At 37.5% G+C, this 21141-nt stretch overlaps 1 protein-coding gene across 1 annotated transcript in view; it reads right to left on the reverse strand.

Moving 5' to 3' along the window:
• The window catches only part of EDIL3 (EGF like repeats and discoidin domains 3), a 227626-nt gene that overhangs the window by 152043 nt on the left and 54442 nt on the right, over window positions 1-21141 (reverse strand). The window contains exon 2 of the mRNA XM_071730704.1: window positions 8553-8681. Within this exon, the coding sequence (XP_071586805.1) occupies window positions 8553-8681 (129 nt within the window). The remainder of the gene's footprint in view (window positions 1-8552; window positions 8682-21141) is intronic.

Consider the following 21141-nt stretch of genomic DNA (forward strand, 5'->3'; position numbering starts at 1 on the left):
AAAAGAAAAAAAAAGGGAAAAAAAAAATAGAGATGTGATATGACTTTAAGGATAGGGTTTGTTTGACAGGACATTTTTCACAAAGATGCTAAACTTCCTACTACCTACAAACACTGAAGGATTATCTTGAGACCAATGGTACAAGCAGACTTTCATATTAATCATATACTCCAAAATGCTTCATAAAAAAATGCATACTTATTAAACACAAGAGTGTGTTAATCATATTTTTCAACAGCATCCAGGGCAGAATTATGCACAGCATTGCCAGCAGCTCAAGAGCGTTGATCCTTGTCTTTGCTCAGGACAATCAGACTTTGGAATAATCTCTCCAAAGAAGTGAAGAATTCCCTAACATCAGACATTTTCAAGATTCAGCTGGACAGGGTGCTTGGCTATCTTTTCTAGATCATGTTTTTGTCAAGAAAAGTTACACAAGATGATCCTTGAGGTCTCTTCCAGCCTGGCATTCTATGGTTCTACAAACATCCATCATTTTAGCATTCTCACCAGTTTTGACTTGAGCCCACATTTTCCCAATGGATTTACTAGAAATCAACAGCAAAGGCAATTGTTTTGGCAGAAACATTGTACATTTATCACTTACAACATTTTGTGTCCTGCATTTAATGTAATTTATTAAGCCATTCTGGTTACATTCATTTAATCTACTCAGTTCAGATTTCTGTGCAGTGTGCAGTCTTCAGGCTACTCAGAAACTAAAAATTAAGATTTAATTTGTAAAATTATTATTATTAATGTCTATTGATTGCCTTTCAACAGAATTCTGTGACCTTTGAGAACATCAGCCAAGGGCCCTGATTATGTGGTCATTCCTGTTTAAAAATGTATTTTATACTAATTCCACATAAAAACCACTACTGTAACAGAAATGGGAAACTGTGAAGGCTATAGACTTCAGAACAGAACACAGAGAAAAGCCCTCAGTATACTGAACATACAGCTGATACAGCTTTACTAAAAGGAAATTTAGTTGTCCACATTCATTCTATAAATTCTAATCATAAGGAATCCAACACAAGAGTGCACTTCAAGCAGTTAAGCAAACACCTGGCGTTATGTCCCCTTAAAACAAAACAAACAAAAATCAGATTAATACAAAATCAGCTTTAATTTAATCAGGTGCTATACTGATGAGGGAACACACAACAACTTCTTTCATTGCTCAGAAGTGGAAACATGGGCATTAGTAGGAACTTGGCAGTAATAAGGTTTTGATCAAAAAAAACTAGCACTTTCCCTCTTTACCCTTGAGAAGTCAATGCAGTATCCAAACAGGTATTATAGACAAAGACTAGCAGAGAATAACTTGTCTTCTACTCCCTGGAAGAAGTTAACCTTCAACCATGAAACCTGATTTTTCTTCCTGCATTCAAATAAACACAACCCCAACTCACCATTCTGTGGTTTCACTTTAATGCCATGGAATCACTGAAGCTATTTTCAAAAACAAAAATGTAAACAGACACTCCTTTCCTTTGCAATTTCTCCAAATAATAAAACAGCATCAAGAGCAAAGATGACATTCTACTGAAGAACTAACAGGCATATAATAAAATTTCCCTGTTGGCAATAAGAAATACAGTGAATAAGTCACTTAGATTCTGTCATCAAAGCAATAAATATAGCCAATTTGGCTGACGCTACACATCGTCAGTGACAGCAGATCCTGAGATCTGGAGTTCACACTCTATTTCCCAGAATTCTGGGTAGGCTGCACTGCGTGCTGTATTGTATTAGGAAGAGCTCTGCTAGTAGGCTAAAGGATGGGATTATTTTACTAAAATCATCAAGGGATTAGAGTGTCTGAAATATGAGGAGCACTTAAGAGATTTGGGACTGTTTAGCCTGGAGAAGAGAAGTCCTGCAGAAATAAAAACAGAGCAAGGGTCTTCTCAGTGGTACACAGTGACAGGATGAGAGACAATGAGCAGAAATTAAAATTCACAAAATTGCACTTAAACATACTTAGGTTTTTTGAGTTTATTTGTTTGGTTGGTTGATTTTTATTCTGTGTAGTTGATCAAACACTGGCACAGATCACCATGAGAAACTGTGAAGTCTTCATCTTTGGCAATATTCAGAAACCATCTGGACATGGCCCTGAGAAACCTGTGCCTTGGGTCTGAAAAGTATCTGGTTCTCACTGACTGGAAAATCACTACTGAAATTTATCCATACTAATTTTTTTACAAGCTCTTGTCCTGTCAGAGAAAAGGTCAGGTCAGCAAAGGTACAGACTTACATTGTGAAAAGAAAGCCACAAAGCCACTGGGATGATAGCAATCAACTTCTAATCACAGAATCACAGAAAGTGAGGGGTTGTAAGGGACCTTGAGAAATCAACAAGAAGGGTTGAAAGGAAGATTTGGGCAACTATAGACCTGCCAGTTTGACTTTGGTGCCAGGAAAGGTTATGGATCAAGTCACATTGAGTACAATCACATGGTACATACAAGATAACCAAGTGATCAGGCCCAGTCATCATGAGTTTACAAAATGCAGGTCCTGTCTGACTAACCTGATCTCCTTCTACAACAAGATGACTCTCCTAGTGGATGAGGGAAGAGCTGTGGACACTGTCTATGTAGACTTTAAAGCTTTTGACACTGTCTCTCACAGCATTCTTCTTCAGAAACTTCTGGCACTTGGCTTGGATACCCTGCATTAGATAAAATTTGTCTGGATGGCTGGTCTGAAAGAGTGGTAGTGAATGTAATTAAATCTGTCTGGTAACCTGGTCACGAGTGGTGTCCCCCAGGGTTCAGCTCTGGGGCCTCTTCTCTTTAATCTCTTCATTAATGATTTGGATGAGGGGATTGAGTGTGCCCTCAGTAAATTTGCAGATGACACCAAACTAGGTGGCTGTGTGGATCTGCTGGAGGGTAGGGAAGCCTTACAGTGGGACTTAGACTGGTTGGGCCAATGGGCCAAGGTTAATTGTATGAGGTTTAATGAGGCCAAATGCCAGGTCTTGCACCTGGGTCATAACAACCCCATGGTGAGCTACAGACCTGGGGAAGTGTGGTTAGAGAGCTGTGAGTTGGAAAGGGATCTGGGGTATTGGTTGACAGTCAACTTAATCTGAGTCAGCAGTGTGTGCATGTGGCCCAAGAAGGCCAATGGCATCCTGGCTTGTATTGGGAACACTTTGGCCAGCAGGAACAGGGAGGTGATCATCCCTCTGTACTCAGTCTGGTGAGGCTGCACCTTGAGTCCTGTGTTCAGTTTTGGGCACCTCACTATAGGAGGGACACAGAAGTGCTGGAGGGTGTCCAGAGAAGGGCAACAAAGCTCATTAAGGGCCTGGAGCACAAACTCCTGTGAGGAGTGGCTGAACGAGCTACAGGTGTTTGGTCTGGAGAAGAGGAGGCTGAGAGGAGACCTTAGAGCTCTCTTCAACTCCCTCAAGGGAGGTTGGAGTGAGGAGGGAAACAGCCTCTTCTCCTGAGTGAACTGTGATAGAACCAGAGGAAATGGATGGAAGCTGTGGCAGGGGAGGTTTAGGCTGAATGTGAGGAAATATTTTTTCTCTGAGAGGCTTGTCAGGCATTGGAATGGCCCAGGGCAGTGGTGGAATCACCATCCCTGGAAGCATTTAAAAGGCATTTGGACCTGTTCCTCAAGGACATGGTGTGAGAATCTGACCTCACTGATTTGAAATTGTCTCAAAAGAGCAATTTTAAAGTGAACAGCCCTGGCGAGGGTGGAGGACCTGACCTGGCCAGAGCTGAGCCTGGGGTTACACCTCAGGAAGAGATAAGAAGTAAGAACTAACAGCTGGGTGGAGACTGCTCCCCTTTTTCTGAGGGCCTCCAATGCTGCAATGTCCCTCCAGGCACGATTATCCTGGCCAGGGTGGAGGAAGACACCTTGATTGTACTGATGCTGATGTACCTGGCTGAGGTGGCTGGAATGGAGCAGGGAGTGATGCCTGGAAAGAGATAAGACTTGTGTGCTGGGAGCCCCCCATCCAGGCAAACCTGTTTTCAATGGCTCTGATGCTTATGGACCTGGCCTGGACAAAGCAGAACAGGGGTGACCTCTGGAAGGAGATCAGAACTGATGAGTGGGTGGGGGACTGCACCCTTCTGCAGAAGCTCCCCCCCTGCAGGCAGCCTGTCTGCAATGGCTCTGATGCCAATGCCCCTGGCTTCTGTGGCAGCTGACTGACAGCTGCCCCTTGGGAACAAAAGGAGCTCAGGGGTATATCTGGCTGTCCATGCTGGGGCTGTTTTGTCATCTCTTGATGCAGATGCCATTCTGCATCGGACCCTGTCCAGGATCAGCACCATCTTGAAGAAACTCACTGGACATCTGGGCCCCTGCTGGTGACTTTTCTCTCTCAGTCTTCCTTCCCACTTTCTTACCCTTTTTTTCTCCACTTTTCTCTCTCTCTCTTGTATCTTCTTTTCCTCTCTCCCTCTTTTGCTCACCTCTATAATTTTGCCTATGTCAATTGTCAAATAAAATCTGCTTGCACCCGACCCTTCTATGGTTGGACTTTGTTTCACGGATCCAAAACAAAAATAAATTTTAATGTTACCTCTGACCGTAACACATGGTTTAGTAGTTAGTTTATAGTGTTGGTCAAAGGTTGGACCAGAGGACCTTGGAGGTCTCTTCTGACCTAAACCATTCTGTTATGCTGTGATTCTGTGATTCTGTGATCTGTTGTCTCTTGTCCTGTCATTGGGTATAATTGAGAGAGCCTGGCACCCTCCTCCTGGCTCTCTCCCTACATGTATTTATAAAAATTAATGAGGTCACTCCTCATTCACCTCTTCTCCAAGCTGAGGAGACCCAGCTCCCTCAGCCTTTCCTCAGAATGGAGATGTTCCACTTCCTTAATCATCTTGGTCACTCTGCTCTGGACTCTCTCAAGCAGTTCCCTGTCCTTGAATTGAGGGGCCCAGAACTGGACACAGTATTCCAGATGTGGCCTCATGAGGGCAGAGTAGAGAGGAAGGAGAACCTCTCTTGACCTGAGAGGAAGGAGAACCTCTCTTGACCTAGTAGCCATCCCCCTTCTAATGCAAGATGCCTTTGGTCACAAGGGTTGTTGTCTCAGGGTCATCCTTCCATCCACCAGCACCCTCAGGTTTATTTCTCTTCTTCTGTTCTCCAACAGCCCAGTTCCCAACCTGTACTGGCAACTGGGACTGTTCCTATCCCTTACTGAATTTATATTTAAAAGCATGAAAAGGCAAGAAGCCTTTTCATTTCTGTGTCCAAGGCTCAGGGACAGAAGCTGTCAAAGAAACAGTTTCTCTTGGAAAGACAAAACTGATATGGAAAACACTGTAATGTGCCTAACAGGGAACTGCACAATCATTTCTTTATCTCTTAGTAGCATAAAGATGGACTGGCAGACTGGTATCTCTTTTTTTTTTTTTACCCTTCAGCTCTCCTCTCTTCTCTCCATCTACCATGATGCCCTTAGACCCAAGTTTCCTGTATTATGTGAATACGATTATGAACTTGCCTTTCCACCCTTCTAAAATCCACATAGACATATTTACCATGTTTTTTTTTTATAACAAGTTCTTCTCGGTGAGTACTGAGACCTAACACAAAAGGTGAACTCACTTTCCAAAAAGATACTGAGAGTCTATTTGAATGCAGCTTTGGAGAGTGTTCCCAGCTCTTCTCTAATTTGCTCATGACTCCTATACCATCCCTGTCATAGTACCTGATTTATTTTTCCACTTCCATAAACTAAACATGCTCGACAGTATATCCTCTCAGACTGCTACTGAATTTCAGATTTAGAAGATCAAAACTGAGTAAATTTAAGTTGCTCATTTTTAAAATGTAAACATGGTCTGCCATGGTACATACTGAGATAGCCTTACAGCATACAAAACTTAGTGGCTCTTTCCTTAACTTTTATCCTTAGCTAACTATCCTTAACTAGGATAGTTAACTAACTGTCCTTAGTCATTTGTTTCTCTCCTTGTATTCCCTTATGCACGTTCCAAACAAACTGGAATAGTTGGGTTTTTTTAAAAAAAAAAGAATTGTTTTTCCTAGTATTATTTCAATGTATATAGCCATACTGTCATTGCTCTTCTCATGACTACATGTTCTCATGCTCTGAACATGACTACACTATTTTTCTTTCATCAACTACCCATGTTGATTAGGATGCCCACTAATAGTTTACCTGAACAGTATTTATGAAAGATTTTATTAATTGTATGTAAGAGTTCATGGTATTCCTGTAATTTACATGTCTTCTGAGGATTATCTGTGAGGTATTTAAACGGTTCAAAGTCTATCAACTTGTTGTCTGCAATGTGTTTTGATACCAATATTAATTACATGAAAATCTTTTTCAGCCTAGGTTAAAATTCGTATTTGCAAAGATATGGCTTGGCTGAAGGGATAATTCAGGTCATAGTGCCTTTATTACCTTTGGAAAACATCCTGGTACTTGGGAAGCTTGATATAATTATCTTTCACTCTCAATCTGTTTAGCTAAATCTATTTGCTTATGCTTTACTCTGTTTTCCAGACAAATTTGTTGAAGTGTTTAAAGAATTTAGTTAAGTATGTCTTTTTTAAAGCCCATGTTACTACTTGTGAAGTATAGTGGCAATTATCAAAATATGCTTTTATCTCAGATTCCCTTATGATCAGCATACTCCCAGTCACTCGTAGGGCAATTTCCTGCCAATCAAATGTGGTAAATCCAGAAGTTTCCTGAAGAAAGCCCATGTCAAGGCCATTTTAGGGCAGTATGATACATAGCTGAAGGATAAATTCAGATCTTTCAACCATGCATACAAATGGTATGGGTAGGGAAAGAGATGGGAAAGAGGATTCTGAGGCAGTGTCTTCTGGCTTCTGCTGTGACTGAACCAAGGGAACACAAAGTTACTTAGATAACTCAAACTTTAGGCAATGCCCAACTGCTATGACCTTTTGCAGTCAGAAAAAAGTGCAGTTGTGTCTGACCAAACTCAGTCATTCTTTCACAGGAATTAATTAGCGTGTCTGCATAAAACCTGACTTCAGGGAAATAAATTTCATTGCAAATTCCCTTGAAATTCCTGTGGAGAACCAAAATTGACTCTTAGAAAAGTGATAGCATCATTATCAGAAAAAAAAAATAAAAATTAGAAGAAACCTAAACCAAACCAACCCTCATTTCCTGGATTAAGTTCTGTCTGGGTTTTGTCTTATAGAGAGGTTTATATTTAATCCTCAGAACAGTTCATTCAGGTTGTGCCTATGTAGCCTTTATTTACCTATTTAAAAAAATTAAAACTTCAGAGATTTAGGACGGTTGCACTGGTAGAGAGGTGCTGACCCTATATGTGACAGTTTTAACAAGGCATCCATAGAAGCAATGCTGGTAACTTTGACTTTCTTCCTGAGGCTGGTGTCCTACAATACAGCTGGCAGAAGCAATATGTGCGAGGAGTGCTCAGCTGTCACAGACTGAAGAATGTTTGTGTTACCCAGATGGATGAACCCCAGACATGGATGTATGGTACAAAATACCTGAAGGGCTGTACTACCTTCAAATGTTTTTTCTGTCAGCAGAAGAAATGCAGGCAGGGCATGCAAAGCCTTCAGACAAAAGTGCTGCCACAGAATTCCCACTTCTGAATATTTTCCTAATATGAACAAAGTAACAATGACTGCCATCTCCTCTGTAAGTCAACGCTTTATTGTGTCTTTTGCTTTCCTACTCTACCTCTCAAAAGTCCATGGAAAACATAGGCAGAAAATGTACCTATGTAAACAGTAGTGTCTTTTTATTGTATTACTCCACCATGTGCACTTTATAGCTTCTTCAGGATAGTTATCAAAGCTTGGACAACATGCAGTTCTGCTCCATTGAAAATCATGGTAAAGCCTGTGACACAATGAGCTGTCTATCATTTTTCTCTTGCCTGCTGGTTTTCTGCTTGAAGTTTTCTTAAGATAGAAGCCTGACTTGTGAGATGTTTTGGATCTACCACTCATACTGACATTTACTCTGAGTCAAACATAAATCCCAAAGTTTCAACACATTTGGCTTGCACTCTGTGCATTCCTGTAACAGCTAATTACAACCTCCCACTCAGTAATTGTTTCAAAATTCAAACATGACTACTGTGTGTTATCCTGTTTTCTCCCATACTTTTTCTGTAACTTCTGGTTTTAAGCAATTACTCTTTACTCTAGGCATAAAGCTATCAGAAACAAAGATGCATATGGTCATTCATCAGCAGAAGGATGCATAGAAATATGTAATTACATTGATCTTTGAGAAATGTTGATCACTTTAAGACACAAATATGAACTTTTTTGTGAAGTAGAGTACTGAATTCTTCTGAGTTACTGTGTTCTGCGGATTCTGTTTTAGACTGTCAGTTATGATATGGATATGTACCACATAGAGATAAGGTTAAGAAATCAATCATGAACATGGTGGCCACAGCACTATACAAAATGCCACGGGAATGATCACTGGTTCACAAGCCACAGACTAACAGGATACTCGAACAACTTCTCCAGCATTTAAAGTTTGCACTTACCAACCTCCACAAAGCTAGAACAATTGGGGTCTGTGAAGCCTTCAGGACACTCGCATGAGTAGAAATCATCATTCAGCCCTGACAGACAGATGCCACCATTTTTGCATGGGTTGGAGTCACACACGTCCCCTATGGGTTAAAGGGAAAAATAAAAATAGATTCCTGTATAAAACTCTCCAAATGTTATTCACAAGCACTCAGTATGGCAGTCTGCTGATAGCCAAGAACAGAAAGGATTAACAAGTTCTGTTTCCTTTTAATCTCTTTTGTCTAGCTCCACTTTATAAACATTTATAAACATGTAATCATCTTCCCCTAGCCTTCTCCTCTGTAAAATGGGATTCTCTTAGACATATAGATTGCAAGTAACCTGAAAAAGACAATATAGATAAAAAAAAAAATCTTTTTGTTTTCTCTCATTAAATGTCATTCAGGATACAAATCTGGAAAGGAATTTACCCAGGATTTTACCTCTCCATTTTCACCTGTGCATGTGTCATCATGAGCTCCAGACTTAGACACTCTTCAATCCCTTGGTGGCACAGATATGATCCAGATCAGGCATTGGCATGCAGCTGTGTTTTTGGTGCACATGGAGCAACTGTGTAGGTATTCAGGTCACCAGTATGCTCCCAAATTTGCTTTATGTTAGTCACACAAAGACTAATTATGAGATTCCAGGATGAAGTTTACCAAAGCAGACTAAAGGCATGGAAGTGTTTTGAGCAATTTGGTACTAACAGTATGTTTACACTGAGTCATTGATTTCTGCTATGCAGCCCTGTGACTGGAGCTGCTCTGTGTTCATGGCATGCCCCTGGGAAGGCTTTCACTAAAACTTGTGACCCACCAAATCCATGTCAGGGATGCATGCTAAGAGCTTGAGCAGCCATACTCCCTCAGTTCTTTTTAACAGTCCCCTCCATGTCCTAAGGAAGTTTGTGAAGCTCTCCCATAACAGAGAACAGTGTTCAATCCTTGTGTCTCCTCAGTTTTAATTCCTATGGAGAGCACCACACTACCACAGCTCTACAAATATATGTACAGACAGGATCATTTCCTATCCCCAGTGGTATAGCTCAAATCCTAAAGAATAACTTAGGCTTTGGTCAGTTTCATTTTAATATTTTGCCTTAGATAATTAAATATACATATATATGCATTTTCAATTTTATTCTGTCACCTTTAATCTGTCTTCATGGCACAGAGAATTGTCATGCATCTACATACTTGGTATTAATAGTTTTGCCTTGAAGACTGTCCAGCTGACAGAGAAGTAGAGCTATCAGAAAAGAGTGATAAAAGACACTATGTGTCTAATGACATTACCTGTCTTCCTAACTGAATTTAAGTAAGTCAAGACTTTCAGAGTTTGTTGCATTAATGAGGTAGCAAAGTATAGTTGGTTTTCACTTCATGGGTTTAGGCACTTGGTTGTGAAAGAAAAGCCACAGTTAACAAAACGCTCTGACAACTGTATTCCCATACCTATAATTAAACTAATAAATTAAATAGCATCTGTAGTAGGAAAACTTATTATGCAAATCCACATGGATATTCTGATTAAAATGAGAGAGGACATTTTTACTGTTTCCTGATTCAGTATTCTTCTGATTTCAATTATACAATATAAGAAAGAAAAAGAAATGTAAGAGGACAAAACTGTTTCCATTTTTAAGTTTTATATTGACTGACAAGAAGAAAGCATCCCTAGTTTTCTATTATATTTTCAGAAACTGAAATCTCCTACTATGATCAAAGTGTGCATAATTAACTGTAGTTTTCATTTGCCTGAAAATTCACCTTGGCTTTTTCAGTCTGAAGTAAAGTGACCTGACCTACTGTTTGGGGCAAATAAAAAAATTAGTGCCTTCTAAAACCAGTAATTTATTTCCATGTGTAGGAAATCAGTGCCCTGTGTGCTCTTTTGATACACCACCTTGGCCTAAATTCTGCTATCAGTCACTGATGTAAATTTTCATTGCCATATAACACCATAGAAATAAAATGAGTACAACCTACCTCTAAAGAAATGGGACAAAAAGACCCCAAAAGACAAAAATCTCCAACCTAGCTTGTCCCACTCACATAATGCTAAAGAGAGTTAAGAGGGCAAGTCTGTACTTTGAACAGTGATTAAGTAAAACCATGTTATGATGTCAGGTACAATGCAGTCAGGAGAACTTAAAACCTGCACAGACACAAGGGAGCACTAATTCTACTCAAGACTAGGTACAAAGCTGTGCAAATTTGCATACTTGTATTAGTAAAAACCACTTAAAATGTTAGCACCCTTATTTATGACTGCAAATGTGTGATTCTGCAGAACAAAATATTATGTTTGAATCAAAAATATTCCCTTTAATTTACATTTTATGCCTCTCGAAAGGTCATTCATATTGAAATATTGAAATCTAATTTGTTATACATTCTACTGAGTTTGATGAACAGAATTTAATTTTGAAGGCTGTGTTCTTAGTGGGAAAAACTTGTATGGGTGCTCTCTGTAATACCATAACTCAGTTGTTACCGTTAAAATATGGTGTTGCATATGACAGAACTTTTAACACAATAGTAGTTTTATAATTTAATAATCTTAGAGTCATGGTGAATGTAAGAGTAAAATAAACCCAAAGAAAAACCCATATCCTTTACAGTAAGTCTTACAGAACTGTGGTCAGTGCTGCTGACTTTCCATAGTGATAGGCTGTGTGTAGAACATATTGTGCAATTTGACACATTTCTGTAAACACACTAAGAGGACATCCATTATCTGAAAAAATGCCAAAAGACAATTACTATTCTACTTTTAAAAAAATGTCCTGAAGGGGTCAGATAAGAATGCAAATATTAAGTAAAAAAAAAAAAAAAAAAAGCATATTTTTCTTTACTATGTCTGACAAACTCTGCACTTTTCATTACGTGGCTAGTCAAGCATTAAAGTGTATCTCAAGCCTGTATATAAAATATGTACTACAAGTATTGCTACTTTTTCCTCATCATTGGGAAAATATCATTGCATCAAAATATTCAAATTTGGTACAAGGATTTGTGAAACAGAATCATCAAAGAACATGCTCACCTCCTCTGAACTGACATGCTCTGGACCCTCCATATTGCCAGAACTCATAACCACTTTGCAATGTAACTCTTTTTAAGGACCCTTGTTTTGAAGTGATGCTATATATGTAGATCATTTTATAAACATATGTTTATAAACATGTTTTTTCCTTTTGCATGACATAAAGCATGGAAGAGTTAAACTATTTTTAAATTTTTTTTCTCACATCTTTAATTTCTTCAGAACATTACTAAGCCAAATAAATACTTGAGTGAGTTGTCCATCCTCTCTTTGGAAAATATGATTTTTTTTAACAATAAAAGAAACAAGACAAAAAGAACAAAACTAAAGTGGAGCATCATCATATTGAAACTTAGAAGTTTAATTTTCTCCAAACTCAGACAAAAATACGCAGCAAAACTCAAATAAAATGGTGAAATATTTTCTCTCTAGTAACAATTATGGCTTTTTTAACGACCATGACAGTTCTTGTCCATAGTGAATGAGTCCATCAGTGCACCTGGATCTCTTTCATTAAAAGCATTTGGAGAGGACTGTTCTATAAGTCCATTATGCTCTATAACATGTCTTCACATAACCCCTATTTAGTCATATAACTTTCAGTAAAATACTGAACGTGCAACCATAGACAAGCAGGTGATGGTGAGGAGGAGGGTGGAAATTGTAAATTGACTCTTCATAGAACTTCATGCTTTTATAAAACACATTGTCTGACCCTATAAAACCCCATAAAATGTTACATGATTCTTGACTGAAGAATGCAATCCTTCCCTTGACAGCTAAGGACAACCAGAAAAAAAGGAACTCACAGTCTGTGTATAAATAATGCAGCACACCATGCTGGTAACAGTTGTCCCATCAATCCTTGTCAAGAACAGAAATTCATAGAGTTTATGAAAACAATTTTTGTGATCTGAAGGCTAAAGAAGATGGACTGTGCAAACAGAAAAGTACCATCCACAACTGCATATTAGTTTGTAAAGCACTCTTTGTTGTGAAAGAAAATAGACGAGACAGCTAACATTATTATGTGAAAATCAATTTGAATTTCACTACCATTTGCCAATGAACAAACAAATTATTTACTCCAATTTAAAACTTTTTACCTTTTAACATCACAGTTCCTGGGATAGGAATTCCTGCCAAAAGCTACAGTGCAGTATCCTGAATTAGGCATGGGAGAAGCATTTCAGTCTCTAAACACAAAAACATTTTCCTGAAATGAATGCTGCTCCCCTCAACTATCTTGTAACACCTAGAATGCTAGCAAACTGTTATGATTTCTAGCAAAAGTGTTACAGTAAGAAACATCTGCTTGAGACAATGAAATGATGAGAAAGAAATGTCTTCAAAAAATTTCAGAGCCAGAAGAAGAGACGTGGTAGCAGAAAGATGACTTGGGCTTTGGGACACATTTTCTTCTATAACTTAAGAGCAAGCTCCATGAAGTAGAAATTATGAATGAAAAAATTTAACCTTTTTCTTTTTTTTTTTTATATAAAGTGCACTAAATATAAAGAGGTCCACACTTTGTATGCATTACATATGGACATGGTGAAATTTACACATGCTGATATTGACATTAATATACTGACACTTAGGAGTCCAAGGAGATGCTAACATCCATTGAAACAGAACACATGACAAAATGTACAGTTAAACAGTTGGAAACATAATGACATGCAGGTTCAGGGTGCTATCCATGCAAGTTGTCACAGAGATGAAACACTCAGTAATGGGTGTTTTGTAGATCAAGCATTTGGTTTCACCGTTGGTGGGAAGGGGTGAACCATCATTCCTACCTAAACCAGGAGTACATTTTTATTCAATTTCCTATATTGCTACATGAAATATGGCTTATTTTAAATGGTCTCTCTAAAGAAATAAAATATATAGCTATTCCCATTCATGAGGATAAAACTTGTTATAAAGAAGAAATCTCCATGAGGCACCAAAGAACAAACAGCCCAGAAAATATCCAGTCAATAGAAATTTGGTCTAGGGATAGTAAAAATAAGCCTCAGTTCTCAAGCCCAGAAGAGCAACTAAACTTCAGGAACACACTGAGATAGTGCTTGCTACCTGTAGCAGTTTCATGTTAAAATCAATTTTAGAAAAAGAGCTTTAATAGTTTTCTGATTTACAGAATCATCTGTACAGTGTCCAAGTTCAAATCTATTTCTCCACAGCTGAACCACTACTGAGAAGCAGAACCATAAATCATGTTGTTGACACAGCTATACAGAGATGCAAAATGTGAACATGAAAATAGATGAGCTCTGCAACTCTTAAAACAAATTTTTAAGTTGTTTTATTTTTTAAACTTAAGTGTGACCCAGATAATTTGTTCTTTGGAGAGGAAGTTAAAGCTTCTGGATACTGCTTATCTATTTTGCTCTGATTATCTTCTAGGCTGATTGCTTCATATGCAGGCAGAAGGTTCAGCTAAAAATTTTCTAAGTAGAATATTCATGGTGGACGGTTTAAATTGTTTTAGAAAATGACTAAATGGAGTACCTCAACCCTAAACGTCCATGTAAGAATTGCATGGGAAAACTTACAGGAAAATGTAAATCTCAGAATAATAAATCCATGACTTTCTCACTGATCACATGTAAATTGAGATAGTAGCATCTTTTTATAACAGCTTCTGGGATCAAAATGCTGTATGCACTTAAAAAACCTATAGTTTGCATTTGTGGAGAACTACAATATATTAGTGTAAACTTGGAGTAAACATTTCTCTAACGTCTTGTAAAGATTCCAGGTATTTTAATCTGAAGAATAAACCAGCAGATTTTTGAAAACTGGAGGTTTTATTCGAAAAATAAAATAAAATTATTCTAAACAGAGAATTCTGATTTCAATACTACTCTGGGGCTGAACTGAGACTTTAATCCTCGGTGAAGATAAAGCATAGACTTAAGCTGTGGAATTATTTTAATAGTACAGTACTGTAAAAGTGTGTCCCTACTTTTAGAGTTAAAATAGAGCCTTAAAATAATGTCTGCAGAGATTAATTTCTATCAGAATAAATCCCCTTCTGCCTTAAAACAATATAATCTCTTCTCTTTCTAAAGTCTACAATAATTCAGTCACAATTCAAATACTTTATTTGAATGGTGAAAGAGCATTAGGTCACTGTACTAATAGCCTGCTGTCTTACACATTTTTCAAACATCTGATGGTTGACAGTATGAAATACAAGCAGAAACAAAAAACATCTTAAAAAGTAAACTCATCTCTGCTCCATAGGTTGGAGTTCATAGTTTATATCTATGTGAAATGGCTCGGTAGGGAAAAAGATGAACTATTCCTGTCACTTCAGATCTTTATTAGCAAAAACCATAGCAAAAGTGATTAAAGGAGGAATATGGTTATATAATGCTTGTCTGAATTTTTTTACAACTTGCAGAAAATTTCTCATGCACACACTGTCATGAGGATTTGGGAAAAGCTGTCATCAACTAAGACAAGGTTTCATCAAAGGAAAACAGCTGATGCACCCATCCTCAGAGAGCAGCGATGAGGCTTCCTACAGAAGGGAGATGGCAAATAATGACCTTTAATGAAGATGCCCTAATACATTGACAAAACCTTCTACATCTTTCCTCTTTGCACACTCCCCACAGATGGCAAAAACTACTTAGGCACTCCTTAAATGTACTCATTTGACTTCACCTGTCACTCAACCATGTTTGTACAAGTATTTGCCACTCACTAGCACTCATATCAATCAACCTGTATTTCTGCAATTGTTCAGTTCTACCTGGAGAGAGGTTTATGAAAAGGGAAAGAATAAGAGCTTAAATGGAGACATTCTGTACAAGGTCCTTAGGTTAAACTGTCCCTCCATTAAGTTGTTTTTTTAACTTGCATTAGTTTATATATATACATGTAATGTATTTCCATCAAGTCATGATGGGAACACGTTGCAATTTCCCATCAGTTGTCCCTTGCTTTCAAAACTAATCAGGATGTCCACTTGATATTTCCAAGTTAGTAAAAATATCCATGTTTCTTGCTAGAAACTACTGCTTTGTAGTTTTCCTGGTACAGCTTCACTGGCTGCTGCCAAGAACCAGGTGGGTTCCTGCAGGCTTGCTTCTTTGCTAACTGCTATTAGGCTCATTTTCTACATCTATGACCATCAGATGGTCAATACAGGGACCTAGATCTTTTATCTGACTTAAACTACATTGAGCTTTTGATCATTAGCTCTTTTAAAACTGTCTTCAAAATATTCAGTGTTCTGAAGGCTCTGTTTATGACCTCTAGACAGGTAACATCTTCCGTTCTTCTCTTATGGACTGAGGGTATGCAGGTACACGTATTTTTACTGGTCTTGAAAGTTATCATCCCAGTTTCTTTCACATCATTGGTGAAGAAAAATGGTTTTAAAAATTCCCAGCACTTGTAATGGAATTATCTATTCTAAACAAATATTCCTAATTTTCATCTGTAATTTATATCTCAGTTTTGCCTATCCATTTCGTAAGATCATAGAATGGCTTAGGTTGGAAGGTACCATCAACTCCAATCTCCCTGCCATGGGCAAGGATGCCTCTCAGCTAGACAAGGTTACTCAAAGCCTTATCCAACCTGTCCTTTTTAATGCTCCACATGCTTTGAGATTACCAACTTGGAAGTATCAGAGTTTGTGTGTCTATGCATATGCATACAAACACATATTTTTAGCTCTCTACCTGTATGTACTTTATGGAAATGAAAGTTATCTGCTTCCCTCTGTTTGCCCTATATTGGATATATTCAGGCATCAGTTGCTAGGCAATTAGTAATCCCAGCACTGGTGAATTTATCTTTTCCCATCCTAAGTAAATCCAAATTTGAAATCTGAGCAATTAAAAAGTCATCATTAAGAGTTTGTAAAACTCTTCCATTACATCCCACTATCTCCACCAAAATGATAAAATTTAAAATAAAACAAATTCTAAACATATTCTCATCACACTTGGAATAGTATTCAGTAATCTCTAGTTACTTCTGGTTTTGGATGTCCACTCTTGGTTACCTTATGTGGTCACATTTTTTAGAAGAAATGTGAACACAATTAAAGAAATGGGTAGCATTCAATATCCCAAGCCAGGGATCCAAAATATGGAACATCCCAAATTTATAAATCACTCTTCAAAATTTTGAAAAATCATGTAATTACCAAGCGCATCCCATAAAATCCCTTAAATATATACCTGCATGTATAGAAAAATATGTACCTTACTAAAAAACATACACACACATTCCCCTTAGCAGTTTCAGAACACATATTGAAAATGAAGGAGTATTTTCTGCTTTCAAGCAATACCCCATACTGCAGAACATATCTGAAAATACAGTGTGAAGCAGACAGCACTAGTAATGTCTAAATTAGAACATAGCCTGACACAATGTGAGTAGGCCAGTATTTCAAAGCATACAGTGCTCACACTTCTGTATCTACCTTCTAGGAAGTCTGTGAATTTTGTTCTGGATTTAATCACTTCCCTCCATGTCATTTGAAGGTCTTTGGTTCAGACCCTTAGGTAACCATTAGGATCTCACGTTTGTAGTCCCATGTTCTCAGGAATGAATCCAGATCATACCCATCAAAACCCTTCTGCAGGCAGAAAAGAAGTGACTGCGGGATGTGGAGGCAATCAAGGGATTCACTTAAGGATTCTTAATGACCAATTGAACAGACATGTCAGCACTGAACACTCTTTTCATACAATGGGCTCTTCCACTATACCAACCCCCGCAGCTAAAGACACTAAAGAAAATTTTCTGTTAAGTTTTCACTGTTATAACTAACTAATTTTGCTGCATTTGTTTAACGCATTTTTTTGGCCAAGTATATATTTGTCTCTATCATCACTGATAGATATCCTGTCATGATCAAAAAAGACATGTCACCTAAGGAGATACAATAGTATTGCTGGTTTTCATTCTTTTCTTTCTGACTTTATAGGAAGGTGATGATACTGACTGCACTCGGAATAATAATTAAGAAATGAAGATATGTGTCCCTTCTGTGAAAGATACGAAATAATAAGGGCATTACAGCTGTCAGCTACAATAAAGAAGTGATTCTGTTTATTGAGGATGGTGCAGCTGGCAGTACCATGTAAGCTCTGTGGATGAACGATGCAGAATTTTTGCAGAGTCCCTCAAAAAATGAACAGATGCAATTTTTATATTATTTTTTTAAACATGTTCAGAAATAGAATAAAATCTGAAAGTTTTGCACATATAAAGAGACAGATTGTATAGCATCCTGTTACTTGTAAAACACTTTTCATCTGCCTCTAGATTTTCCCCAAATACAATATAAAACTAGATGAAACAACATATCTACCAGGCACGTTTTAACTAAAGGCATCAGGCAAGTGCTGAATGTGAACCTCAGAAAGCATTTATTCCATGCAGCAGCATGTGACACAAGGACACCTTAAACAAGGACTTAGCAGAGTCAGTAAATTGGTTTACAATAAATTGTTTGATAGTCACTACTGCTTCATGCACAACTGCATTGTAGCAGAATATCCCTGACCATAAGCAATGAACAGCCATGACCATCAGACTCACTAACCAGGAGCTTTCCTTAATTTGACTTTCAAAGCATACAAAGCCATGCTGCAAGGACTGTCTCAGACTTCAAAATCCACTTTGCTAAGTTACAGTTTACAGGAATGTTAAGTAAGTTTGTGTATGTCAGATCCTAAGTATTGTCTCAGTATGGCCACACTGCATTAGCAAATTAATCTTGTTTAGTGTTTTCAAATTTATCTTTATTTTCTAGTGCAATCTGTAAACCAAACCCAAACAAAGATGGGTTGAAAACAAAGCAGCTTGAATGCACTTGCTGCTTGTTGCTTGGTACTGGAGTAAGATCTGAAAATTAACAACAGGGATTTCTAATTGAAAAAGTATGAGAAAGAAAAATAAGCAGAGAACAGCACAAATGGAAGCTATACAAATGGAGTAGCTGAGAATATGATGCTTTTAGTGCACCACATTGTCAGAGGAACCCTAACACTTACATCAGTAATCCTTGAATTTTAATCTATACAACTGGTCCATTTCAGCTTCTGAACATAGACAAATGTTTATATAAAAAACAGGGGGTTTTGTCTCACACTGCAAGGCAACCAAAATGTCTGGAGATCTAAAGTGCACCGTAAGTGCTCCTAGTCTCAGAGCCAAGTCATTGACTTGCCCTTCAACATGCCAGATACATCCCAGATTCAACAAAAACCTTAAGTAGTACTGAAAATAAATCTGGCCTCCCTCTCTAGCTTAATTAGTGGGAAAATAAAAGGGGAAGTTTTCCCTAACTGGCATAGCTTGTTTTTTGTTTTTTTTTCTGCTTTATCTGGAGTTTTGTTTTATTAACTGCTTCAAGGTAATGGCAATTATGGTTAATTATTATGGTGGCAATTATGACGGCTAATTATGTATAGGACATCCAGGATGTACTGCTTGAAATACAGTCACTCTTCTTTGGCACTTAAGAGAGTCCCAAGTCTGCATGTTTAGTATGTATTCTTAAAAACACAGGATTAGGCACAGAGTAAAAACCAAAGGCAGGGAAAAATACTAAAAAGGAGGTGAAAAAAATGAAATTATGAATATATATAATGAATAAATATATATATAAAAAAAATCAATGCCTGTTTTTCATCAAGTGTAGAGAAACAAAGGGAGGAAGGTGATTACAGTTTATTTGTTACAATTGAAATAATAAACTTTTGGCTCTGTACATCAATTCTTTCTCATTTTTTTCTACTTTCTATACTCCTAATATTTGCAAACATGTGATTCCACAACAGACTATAGTGAGAATGAGGTATTTACATGGAATTTTATCGTACTATCACTACACCAATACAGCACATGTATTACATATACGTAACACTATACAACATGTAAAGTACACAAAATAAAGTTCTAGATCACTATCATCTTCAGGAAAAAAAAAAAGGATCCAGAATGGAAAACACTCATGGACATGAATATCAGGGGTGTTAGCCTCTTCTCCCAAGTAATAAATGACAGGACAAGAGGTAATGGACTCATGTTGTGCCAAGGGAGGCTTAGATTGGACATCAGGAAAAAATTCTTCACTGTCAAGCACTGGAAAAGGCTGCCTAGGGAAGCAGCCTAGGTCACCATCCCTGAAAGGGTGTAAAAGACATGTAGATGTGGCACTGAGGGACATGGTTTTGTGATAGGATAATAGTTGGATTTGATGATGTTAATGGTGTTTTCCAACAAAATAATTCCATGATTCTATATTTTCTCTTTGAAGACTTCATGATAGTAAAGTCTCTCATGGAAAAAAAAAATAAATTTGGAAAATGCACTTTATTCTGTAAAACCTCAGATCTTGTCAACAAAAAGAATGATTACTTAACTTTTCAGTTAAGTCTGAGGTTGGTTTTGCATTTTAAGCCAAAGTATTAGGAGGCTACTGTGGACGGCTGCTTAAACCATTGGATAGCTATAGAACAGGAAATAGATATATTAAAAAAATAATTTAGATTGAGAGAACGGTTTTAAATGCTAAGGGTATATAGGGCATTTTGAGATTTTTATCATCTGTAAGGCATTTTTAGATCTATAAAATGCAAAGATAGCATTACTTAAAAGAGCTTGAGGGGTTTTAACATTTTCTAAAATACAATTCTCAACTTCATTTGAGTTTATTGTCCAAGAATTATTAATTAATAACTGTAATTATATTTGGGAATCCAGACAGCAGATCTTACTGAGTGTATTTCTACTCAAAATACATAAATAAATAAATCAATCTCAAAGCTAAAGATTAGAAGAAAATTTAGTGCACTGTTGTGGCACATTTAAGTTTCTGATACTGAAAGTAAAATACTTCCTAATCAAAACTGTGGCATTATACATCTATGAAGTCTTCCAGGTTCAACAAATCAACAGTTCCTGACATAAAAATGTTTTGCAGAATACTCCTGAGAAGTAACACTTGCCTTCTAATGAGAACATCTGCTCTTTCTCAAATGCCATCTCTATAATATAGAACGTAACTAAAAATACTGTCCTCCTATTCACCATAAATTCTTCTGCCAGGACAGCTACAGAAAATAAGGAGATAAAGCATACAAAAGTACAAAGCTTTAAGTGCAAAAGCATGCACTTTGGGGGATGGAATGCAGCTTATTTTGCTGATCTAAAATAACTGGTGTAATTCACACAGCAGGGAAAGATCATCACCAGTCTCCTACTTCTTTCTCCTTGTACAACAAACTTTATTTCTTAATGTGTTCATACAAGTAACTTCATTTGGTTTTCCTTTCTTTTCCCAAACACAAAATGCAGATTGTTCTCTGTCTCCAGTCCTGTGTCATAACTTACAAATGTTTGTTTGTTTGTTTTTGCCATTAGTATTCAGTAATTTATGCCAACAACAAAGAGCACAGTAGTTACAGCACAAACAGGTGATACAGAAGCCTCATTATTCACCAACAGAAAATACAGAAG

Source organism: Heliangelus exortis, chromosome Z (assembly GCF_036169615.1).
Source record: "Heliangelus exortis chromosome Z, bHelExo1.hap1, whole genome shotgun sequence".
In the NCBI taxonomy this organism is placed as follows: domain Eukaryota; kingdom Metazoa; phylum Chordata; class Aves; order Apodiformes; family Trochilidae; genus Heliangelus; species Heliangelus exortis.